Source organism: Argiope bruennichi, chromosome 3, assembly GCF_947563725.1.
Source record: "Argiope bruennichi chromosome 3, qqArgBrue1.1, whole genome shotgun sequence".
NCBI classification, from domain to species: Eukaryota; Metazoa; Arthropoda; class Arachnida; order Araneae; family Araneidae; genus Argiope; species Argiope bruennichi.
The window spans coordinates 18,483,437-18,495,442 of record NC_079153.1 but is presented as its reverse complement, the minus strand read 5'-3'; the positions used below and the strand labels follow the sequence as shown (position 1 = coordinate 18,495,442).

At 27.7% G+C, this 12,006-nt stretch overlaps 1 protein-coding gene across 3 annotated transcripts in view; it reads right to left on the bottom strand.

Annotated features, from left to right (window-relative positions):
* The window catches only part of LOC129963679 (sushi, von Willebrand factor type A, EGF and pentraxin domain-containing protein 1-like), a 641,663-nt gene that overhangs the window by 204,330 nt on the left and 425,327 nt on the right, over nucleotides 1-12,006 (bottom strand). For 2 of the 3 annotated variants that reach the window (XM_056078177.1, XM_056078179.1), the window contains exon 9: nucleotides 8,435-8,608. The exons of the other annotated variant lie outside the window; for it this stretch is intronic. In XM_056078177.1, the coding sequence (XP_055934152.1) occupies nucleotides 8,435-8,608 (174 nt within the window). The remainder of the gene's footprint in view (nucleotides 1-8,434; nucleotides 8,609-12,006) is intronic. 3 annotated transcript variants of the gene reach the window in all.

The following is a 12,006-nucleotide window of genomic DNA, read 5'->3' as shown; positions in this document are numbered from 1 at the left end:
TTATAATATTATTTATACTCTTACTTATTATTATAGTATTATTATTAATAGTAATGCAGCTTATGGGATAGCAGACGCTTATAGAAAATTTATTGTTTCAGACCATTTAATCAACTTATCTTCTTTGTACTTTCTTGCATTCAGTTTCAGTAATGAAAAAAAAAAAAAAAGGATAGAGGGTCAAAGGAGGTGTGTGGGCTACAACAAGTCTTTTGTGGTACACCATGGCAATTACCGAGGCAGGAAATCTTTTTAGAAAGAAGTAATTTCACTATGTCCGTTTACTGACCCTGTCAGTCATCTGTTGCTGGATTAAGTCTTCGTAGAACCTTGGTATATTGGCTGGGTAGGGGCTTAGTTCTCTAGATATGTACGACATCAGTAGGGCAATGGATTAGATTATTTACATGTTATATGATCATGACTAAATTTTGGTTGACAATTACATCTGCCCTCTTATAATTTCACAATCTGGCATCATTGCATAAAATCAATCAATATTTTGTAGACAACATACGGTATCCATATTATCTGGGTCCGAATTCGAGATATATTATTGAATTATACAGGTCAAATGATTGATTTGATTAGTATCACAAGCTGAAGCTACTCTAGGGCTAAATGGGTGTGTTACTCTAGGGTCAAATGTGTGTCACAATATTGAACTGTGATGCCGAGACTGCAATCTAACCCTACTCTATCATACTAAATTTCTGCACCTCATGTTTACCCTAGGATTTAATCAGCACTGATCTTTAGATATAATTCTGTGAAATCAAATTTCGAGTCTTATTGTTTTATAGATTCTGGTTTATAAGTAAAAGTCACTGTGGCTATGTTTTGTAAATATGTACGTACCGTATTTCCTCCTAAACAACAAAGCCGGATTCAACTGAATTTTGTACATTATTTTGTCAGACAAAAGGGAAAAAATGTTGATCAAAATTGTCAGACATTGAGTAGAAAAATAAATAAAATATTCAATTAATTAGAAATCAATCAATATATTGCCTATTTTTTTCAATGGAAGAATTAACCTCAGAAAGAAATATTTATTTCATAATCTTAAAATTACAACTTTACTTTTTCAATGATATTAATTTCATCTCTATACAATTTTTTCTTTCCTATATCTTGGCAAGATAACGTTAAAACTTTGCGAACTTCTCTTCTTTTATTTCTTTTCAACTTCTAATTTATTTTAAAACATATCATTAGATAATATTTTATTAGTATAAAAATGGTGATTTAACGATTCCTAAAAGATATCATAAGCGCATCGCTTAAATTCAAACGATGATTAGAAGAAAATCGTTTTCACTAGCAATTGAAACATTTTTTATTGATAAAAGCAAGAAGACACAAAAAGAACTGTTGTCAGGACACATTGGAAAAATTCAGGAAAACAGATGATTAGCGATTTATATCAGGAATGCTATTAATTTGGATGATTTTCATGCTATTTATGAATAAAAAATTAACTATTTAATGATTTGTCTCAAAATGTTCTATTAAATCTGAACGTTTGTGAACAAAATTTTGATTATTAACATAATAAATATTCATAAATTATGCAGAGAAATCAGCTACCAGTGAATTTTATAAATCGTTTGGCTAAACAGATACTCTAATTTTAGTTTAAAAAAACATAATGTATGATAAAAGGATTTTGTTTATTATAATATTTTGTTCTTATTTTTGTTTTTGGTGACGTTTATGTTAAAAATATTTTGAGTGAAAAAATTTTAATCCTGGGTAAGGGCAATTTATTAAAGTATATAAATATATTCTATAAACATTTTAAAATATATTCTCATAAAAGGATGTGAAAAGCAGGATCTCAGAATATTATATAATAATGAAATAAATAATCATAAGGTATTTTAAATCCCTTAATTATTTTAACTTTAATTTAAGATATTATTAATGAAAATGATGCATATTATAATGGTGGTCTTCTTAGCTCTAACGGAAAGCCACGAGCTTAAGCTAATTTTATCGATAATAAGAATAAGAAGTCGTATATTTTTCATATTTCTATTTCATACGTTAAAAGGTAATGCATTTATTCAAAATGAAATCTGAGACATCACAACATTTTCTCGTATTTCATTATCAGATATGCAAAAACTGTGAGTATTTAGAACTGGAATTCTTTTAATATTACAGTAAGAAATAAGCATTGATTGTCATCATGAAATAACTAATAATTTTTGATTGATTTTAAGTGTTAAGATCGGGCACACTGATTTTTTTTTAATTTGAATTCTTTTATTTAATAACTGTCACAAACAAATAAATATACCAATGTTTACTAAAAATAATACTTAAACATTTCGGAAATAATTATTCATGTAAAAAAGATGACAATAAATGAGAAACAACTGATATCCAATAAAACTTTGTGACATGCAATTCATTTCAGAATAATAATAATAAAAAATGAATAAAATGGAAAAGTACAATGAATCCCTTTTGCCGATGCTTAGTGATTTTACAAACAAATAACAATTTTATGAAATTAATGAATCAGAAAAACACAAAAAGTTATATTGTCAGGCATTAATATACCAAGAAAAATCAATGACTTTATTAAAAAAAATTATACGAACTTAGCCTTATCTTTTGTATTTATTTACAGACTGACACCAGTAAAAGAAAAATGGTAATTGCTCCGAAAATATTTCCGCTCTTTAGCATAATGAAAATGGTAGGGAACACATAATTATTCTTAATTAAGTTCGAGTTACTGATTAATTAACAGTAATCATAGAATAAGCGTAGAGTGAGATAAGTATCTTGTCACTTTTTTTTAGTAATATTTAAAAATGAATTGAGAAAATTGAAAGAATGCGTCATTTTATGCTCATTGTAGCAATTTATTTTCAAATGAGATTTTTGAATACCGTTCTTAATTTTAACGCTTAGTGTTTCTTGTGTTTAGATTACGTGTTAATTTAAAGAATGGGTATTTTTAAAAAGAGAAACCTTATCTCGCCAAATGGCGTCAATTAAACTAGTTTGGAACACTGTATCATTTGAATTCTTTTCTTGGAAATATCCAGGAAAATATAATTTATTTTAAAGTATAGAAATTCAATAATGTTGTTTAATTATAAGAATGCTGTGCCGTTTCAGTGTATTTAAAGAAGCAGAGCTTTTTTTAATTGCTATTAGAAACATGAAATAGCGTCAAATTCTTATCGATACGAAGAATGTGCAAAATTGCAGAAATCGTTTGGGCTCTTTAATTTAATTATTCCTCTCGAGTATATATCACATACAAGTTTCCACTGCAACATTCTTTTGATGCGAAAATGAAATAAAGATAACAGAACCAATGATTTTATTTATAATGGAATATTTTGTTGTTAGGAATAAAAGAGGTAACATCATATTAGATGGGATTCATTTTTTGATTGAATTTAATTAACAGTTCTACTTTAATTACAGGCACGTGAAAGAATGCCACATCGTGACGTTTTTTATCTCCCCGCATACAGAATAGCCTCACATTAGGTACTGAGGATTTATATAAAGTGGAAGATTTCCTAAATAGTGAATTCGAAATGAGAATTTTGATGATTTCTGCTAAAACCCCAGAAACCCTATTAAATGTTTTTTTTAATATTTAATTCATACTGTGTAATTACAAAATAATAATTGGTTTTTGAAATGAAACAACTTTTTAAAATTCTTCCTAAGAGCACAAAATATCCAACAACAGTGATTCACAAACTTTATATTAGGTATCGGATAGATATTAGATCTTTTTAGATATCGGAAATATAGAAATGTACATCGTTATCATTGCATGTAATTATTTTTATCGGTAACGGTATAGTTTGTTTCGTAAAAAGTTTTATAAACTTCTTCCAGCCCAAAAGAACTTTTGTAATTAAATAATAAAGGATCACTTCGGAATTAACGTATCCGGAAATTGATATTTAGCATTCATAATGAAAAGGAATTTCTGACTAAGTGGGTGGAGTCTGAGTTACTGCATGGAAATATAATATTTAAAAAACTTTCAGAGGGAGACAACAGAATTTTTTTTGCATGTAAAAAAAGCGACACTTTTTTATATGTCATTCATACATTAAATAGACACATATTTATTTCTTCATTTTGTCTCTTTTGACACGAGTCACTTCTTTATGTATTGTGCTTTTTTGTTTCTATTACGTTACTTTTACTTTAAGATTTCAAATTAACTCTTCCATTTCGAAATGTTTTTAGAAATACATGTACCTTTTCGCGATTTATTTAAAATACAGAACATTACGGAAATGTTAATATAATGATTATTCTAATCAATATTATAAGAATAAAGAAGCAAATGATCAAATTTTTATTTCTATACATTTTCTTTATCATGCGAGCCACCAAATACAAATATGTTTTGGAATTAAAGAAAAAGACTACAGTCTTAAAAGACTAAAGACATATTATTAAGATATAATAGATTGGTTGAAATAATTCTGACAATATAGCCTTTCTTTGATATTTCCTTATACCTAAAAGTCTTATGGTTTGATATTTCTTCATTTGAAGTTATATTACTAAATTGAAATGCTGGAATGCTATTTATGCATCGAGTTATGCTTATAACCGAAGTCATTCATATAATTTATAACACAATATTATCCACACGCATTTTCTAAAAATAAAAATGTACCACTGAATCTTTTTAAGTCAATAAATTAATGTATTTAAAAAAGAGTATTATCTATTTTGATTGTAGAGGAAACATAGAAACAACGCATTTAAGTGATAAAAGACATAGTGTAGGTATCACTTTTGATGAAAGTATATCATGGAATAAGCTCCAGAATCAATGATTTATTGTCATAGACGGTGACAAGTAAAAGAGTCTAATTGGAGAATTGATGGTATTGTTAATTGTTTAAAGTATTGTATTTATGAAGTATTATGAGGTATTATAAAGGTATACTTCATTCATCAATTTATAATTGCAAAACGTTTTGAAATATGGAAAGTTGAATCCTGATGATATTTTTTTGGTAATTATTTAATGAAATATTACACAAATCTATTACGCTTAGGATAAGATAAAAGATATTACGGTTTCCATTAGATAATAACAAGTGTTTTAGCTATGCAATCGCATTAGGAAACAGGCAGAAAGCTGGACCATGTATTCTGCTGATTTTAGATATGCTTAGACAATAATATGCAAACGATTCTTCGGGAAAAGTTGGACTGTCGCAGAAATAAATGTTGCATAAAAAAATAAGTAAATAAAATAAAAATAAAATTTTCCTAAAATTACGAAAAACATTGAAATATCCCCGTTTTGATGAGGTATTTTTATAATTATAATACTTTGTGCAGTATGATGAAATGAAATCTGAATATTATAAAATATTACCCAAATCTATTACCACCAATACTTGCTTTGACCATAGTGTGGGATTCGAAAAATATTAAATCAAGCACTCAACAAATTATTAATTTCGAAGACAATAATGCAAATATGTGTTTGCTTATTACCTCATTTTTTCAGTTGTAGGACCGATTCAAATACAAAACCTGATACAAGCCTTTGTACAGTTTATAATTCGAATTGCAAATCTGCAGAAGTTTGATTTTCTCTTCACATTTCTCTGTTTTTCTTATTTATCTTTCTGCTTTCTGAAAGCTTTTAGGCTTCGATATATCGCATTCTACTTTGTTCATTGATTAATTGCCATCGACCAAATATTCTGTTGTTTGATAGATTCTATCAACTCCACAGTTTAGATATTATCTAAAATAAATTAATAATAGCATTTTTTGACTGTCAATATATTTTACTTACAATCCGCCCATTCTTACATGATATTTCTAATAATACGCAAAATTTGGAAATCATATTTTTATTGAGAATGCATAGTTTAATTGCTAAACAGGATTAATTTGTGTTGGTTAAAATAACGAGCATTTTTCTTTTTTCTTATTATTTAAGGAATGTTCAATGAAAAAAACAAAAAAAGTTAAACTAAAACAATGAAATATCGAACTTGATATTTAAAATTATTTGCGCTGTTTATATCTTAATCGTATCATATATATATAGCAATAATTTTGATATGGATTTAATTTGGTGACATTATTTATATGGAATTATTATTTATGACTTATAAAAAGATATTCAATTGCTATTGATACATACGTTTATCGCGTATTGTCATGCATTCTTTTTATTCATGAATTAAGAGAAAATATTGTTTTTTATTTAATACAATGATCAACGATTATTAAACACAATTATCGAAATTATTAAACGGTTAAAAACACTAAACTATGCTCAAAAGTAGAAAAAAAATATAATCAATACTACAATGGTAAAAATTCATCCAAAAAAACTATCCTAAAACTAATTAAGTTAACGAACTCAACATTGGATTGGAAATTGGATATCAATACTAATTTTAAACATTGTGATTAGGTAAAGAATGACTTGGAAAAGATTTAATTCAATAATTTTTTTATTATGATATACAAATAATTTGTATCTTACTATTTTAGTCACAATGTATCAGTGTAAACGATGCTTATTGGCATGTTCGTTATAAACAAGAACAAGGGCAAAATGTCATTTCTCATTGAAGTGGCTTCATCTACTCGGCCGTGTATTTTTAAATCAGAAAGGTTTTGTTTATAATATGATGGTGACTAACTGTTTTTTAATTCATTAGATCTTATGGATTTTAATCTAGGTTAATAAATTGATTATGAATTAGAGTATGTAGTGAATATTCATCATAAGTGAATAAAATAATAGCATAACGAAATAACAGATGTTTATTACGTGTGTTTATAGATTAGCACTATATCTTTGCAAACTGTTAAGTAGTTCTTTCACAAATAAATTGATAATTAATGAAATAATGATTCTGACAAACAATGAAAACAGAAACGTTCGGAGAAAATTATGAAATTTTATAAAGCTTGGCTGAAAATAAAATTTATCACATTCGCCATACATTTCAACTCCTATTTGAAAATGTTCTTGATATATTTCAGTAATGAAATATAAAAAATATATATTTGTAAACATTCATTTCAATTATATGGAGATTATAATCTGCAATTTTAATGCCTTTTCCTTACTAAATATATTATTGGAATGCTGTGAATGCTCTGGAGCCTGTTGCTACCGCAAAATTCAGTTAAAGAGAGCAAAATATGACAAATACATATTAGGCATACTTTTCTATCTCTTAAGACATACCAACATTTTTGAGGATACAATACATTTTAAAAATGAAAGTTGTGAAGTTTTATTAAGTTCAATAAAATCAGGGAAGTGCAAAGCAAAACAACAAAATCCAAATTCATGACAGGCATGAAAGCTCTATTCTGATGAATCATTGATTTGAAATATGAAATTGTTCAACGTGTATCATAAAGACATGAACACTGGTTTCCAATCATCTGGGAAACATGCTGAACTTGAATTTTATAGTATAAAGAATTAGTTTCTAGACATGTCACTCTTTTGGAGGTACACTTTTATCTCCAGAAAAAATGATCTGTAGACTATTAATGACATAGGTATACATAATCTATGGATTGCAAAAGAAAAGCAGTGGCACTCCGATAGGTAAAGCATCTGCTATATTTGTGGAATTAGAAACAATCCATATTTGTGTATTTGTGATAGCAATTGCTAAGCGGCCTACTTTGAAGGACATCAGTACCGGCTAGCAATCATTATATGGACTAATTTGAAGAACATGACTAGAGCAATCGTGGGGGACACGTATGCAACGTGTGGTTTGTAGTATTCAAAATTAAGGTTACAGATTTGTTATTCCTTTGGAGACAGAAATCTCACCTCTCTTGAAAAATGATATGTAGGTCGTATATCACTTATAGTATATATCAGCTGTTAAGCTGTCTGGTTTGGAGGTTTGATAGTGATTGTATGCATAGTAGCAGACAACTTAATTAAGAGCCTTGGACAGATATAAAAGAACCTTCAAAGGCAATAAACACTTGGAGATAAGAGTAAAATGTCCAACAAATCTCGATTCAAGTTTTCGGAAACTAGTGGCAATTGAGCCTTTGAGTTTCTACCTAATAGAGAAACTCATTTTTTTGCCAGTACTGAGATTTTTACACCATTTAGCGAATCTCTCTGTTGTTCTGCCGTGATATTTTAATTTTTTTTTAATGGGAGTTGTATAAAATATCTAAATGCAAAATGTAAGTGAAATACTTATTCTAGATTTACCAGCTGTGCGTATTTGCATAAATGAAATCTTGCTTACAAAACGTCACAATTGAAAAGAAAAGCAGGAGAAAGTAGCCAGCAACAGTAGATAGTGCAAAGTTGGCAAAGAATCTACAATTAGTACTAAAAAGCCAGCTGCAAAGAGAATGTATGAAAAGAGGGGATTCATGCAAAATGGGTCCTTTCACTTACTCTCTTTACAGACAGGGGATGGTAAGGTCCACTCTCCATAGTGACACTCAGTAACATTGGGTCCAGACAGTTGGTAGCCATCCCTACACAAGAAGAGAGCCTTCATTCCATGGTCTGTCTTAGGAGCTATGACTAGGCCGTTCTTAGGCTTTTCAGGCAACTGGCGACACCTCGCTGCACGGTCGGAAAGAACACAACAAAAGAAAAAGCATGTCAATATAAGGGTACAGACAAGAGTGTCTGTAAAAAAGCTGAAAGAGAGAAAGGAAGAAAGCCTTTATATTTACTGGCTTGGCACAGCCTAAAAAAGTAGAACATGCATCGAAGATAGTCATTATAAAATAGCCTTCTGCCAAATGTCATTGCAATCAAGCAAAAGACTTGATTAAAATCAATAGAATTTTCAACTATCAAATTATGTAGAAGTTAATTTTATTTGAATTGTGGTAAATGCAATACAGAAATGAGCAAAATGTTGTAGAATTTATATGTCAAAGACTTCACAACTGGTTTTTATATCAGAATTTCATAAAAACATAACATTTTTGATTTGCTTTCGTATTTGATTAAAGGTATCCCTACACCATTTAATCCAATTAATTTAAATAATTTATTGAATTCAAATCCGAAAGATATAACATTTAGTGAGCATCTTTTGAAGATCATAATATAATATTTTTATTGACAATTTTTTCACAAAATTCTTCTGCAAAATTTCTGTGTTGATTAAAAAAAAACAGATGTAAGAGAAATAATTATATATAAACTACAATTCTTCAGGACAATAAAATTTACAATCTTGAGTTTTAATTTTGATAACAGAAAAAATGCATTAAAATGAAATCCACATAAAATTGGCATATCACATATTGCATATTTACTTTCTTTACAAATAACAATGATATACATTAATTCCAATTATACAATTATTATTTATATATCTATTTAAAACAATTATTATTTATATATATATTATACAATTATTCCATTATACAATAATTACAAGGTATCAGTTATATTTATTTTTATTTAATGGTCGCAACTTCTATCAGAAAATTCAAGCTTTCCTTTTGTCAACCATAATCGAAAATACTTTTGCATTATTAAAAATAATCAATTTATTTCATATAACAAATCACGAATATTAAACATTAATCTTTAATCACTTAATTTATTATTTGTAAGTATTAATCCTTTTATGACGACATTAGCAATTTATCCACACTACATTAACATAAGAATTAGCTACTTTTGAAGTGCGATAATCATTTCAATCGAGTGTGCGTCACTTAATTATAAAAAATTCGATATTTTATACATACAGAAACCAGATGCATCTTTGCCTTAAACGAACATAAAAATAGTTTGGTTGAAAACCCTCTCAAGAAATATGTCATGTATACATGCCTTTTTAACAAAGAGATTAGAGTATTAACTTTTTGTAACGTGACATGTTTCTTTGTCAATTTTATGCACAAATAAATAGTAGATTTATTCATAGTATAAAAATATATTATTTATAGCATTAGTAATAGATTTATTTATAGCATTACGTTTCTTTTTAGTAGTGGAAAAAAGAAGCGCATACACTTATAATATCTTATTTATAAATGAAAACCTCGGTAATCAAAAAGAATATATGGCAAAGAATTTAGTTGGATGTTTTCATTTTCATTCGAATGCATGTATAAAACATGATCTCAATAAAAAAAGAGGTCCAGTATATAGATTTGCATTTTTTTAAACAATTTCTTTGGAAAAAGAACCCCAATAGTCAACTTAAAAGAAATGATTAAACCCATTAGACATCAGAACAATTATATTATCCTTCACCTACAAAAGCCCGCATCAAAAGCTCTTAAAATTCTATAACAGCATTTCTATTGTTTTTGCACAGATTTGTAGAGTTAAAGATATAGAAATATCAGTATTAAGTTATCATTCAAAAAATGAGATGCAATTTCAGGTCAAAATGTGGGATGAAAATATCATTTCAGGCTCTATTCGTTTCAAGAATTCGAGACTGTCGCTTTTAGGTGATTTTACTCTGCATAGTGGTAATATGCAGCGATGAAGATGAGCGCAGTTGGGGGGGTTATTTGTGAGGTGCTGATCTTTGCTCTGCTATAATACATTTTTCTTGCTTGCTTTATTACCTTACTATATTATTCTATTTTTAAACTTCTTTATTCATTGTTCCTATAGCTAGTTCAATTTTATGGATTATTAGAGGTTCTATGATACTTAATTTAATCAATAATTGACTTTTATTGAATTCTTAAACAGCGTAGAATTTAAATATTTTGTGGCCGTATGCACAACATATTTTTTTTATCCTTCTTTTACTAAATTGATTTCAAATTTACGACAGGTTTGACATTGTTTTATTTTCCTCAATCTTTTAATTATTTATTTTATTTTAATTTTTTTAGGGTGTACGTACACACTGGAAGATATTTTTTTAAAATTTTAACTTTAAAAATCCAGTTTCTTCACAGTCTATCATTAATATATGTTTAAACTCACTTCAGTGAGAAAAAACCATACTACACTAATTATTAATTAATTAAATAATATTTAATGAGCTAATTAGCGTATTTTTTGAAACATGATATCTTAAATTTTAATTTGTTCAGACACAATTCTAGTTGGAAATTATGCCTAATATTAGTCTTCATGTTGTCTGCCTCAATTAAGTTATAAAAATATATAGTTTTTTTTCAACAATTTTTTCATCAACGGTGAATAGAAAAAGCGATATTTTTTCTGTAATTTTAACTTTTAAGTAGCTATTAAAAATTTATTTCTATAAATATAACTTTGATTGAGACACAAAGCATCCGCTATTTCATACAGATTATTTTGATATATAAATAATTGTATTTGGTTCATTTCTTGTTGAGTTATGATTGTTTGAATGAAGCAGCATAGTAGAAAAATATCATTCTTCATAAAATGAGTTTTAAAAAAACCGTAACTAGAGGTTTTTATTAAAAGCTCCTCAAGAAAAATAATTATAACTCGAGGAATATTTCGAATATTGACAACATCTTGGTATCGTTTGAAAGCTAAAAAGTCAGAGAACATTATTAAGCAATAAAAAATATTCAATATTTTGAACGATTTTCGAAGTTTCAAGTGTGTACGTACACCTTAAACAATAATCTTTTGAAAATGTATACAAGATTTATTTATTTCTATATTATGACTTTTCGATGAGTGGCATCTATCTTTCCAATACTTAAGCGACGGTTGGGTGTTTATAAATACAGTTATAAAAAAAGGGGATATAATGAAACAAATGAATACCTGACCAATTATAAATGACATATTTTTAATATTACCCTAATATTTTATAACTCATGAAACTTCTTCCTGCTAACATAGCCCACTTCTTTGCTATTTTATAACAGTAATAGATAAAGGATAACTTAATTAAATAGTAGTTGCGAATCACAGGCGAGCAACATGGCAGCCAATGCATTAATCGTTAAAAATAAAGAAACAGTAATAAAGATTCAACAACTGCTTGTAACTCGAAAATACTTTATCAAATAGAGATAAACTTGGAA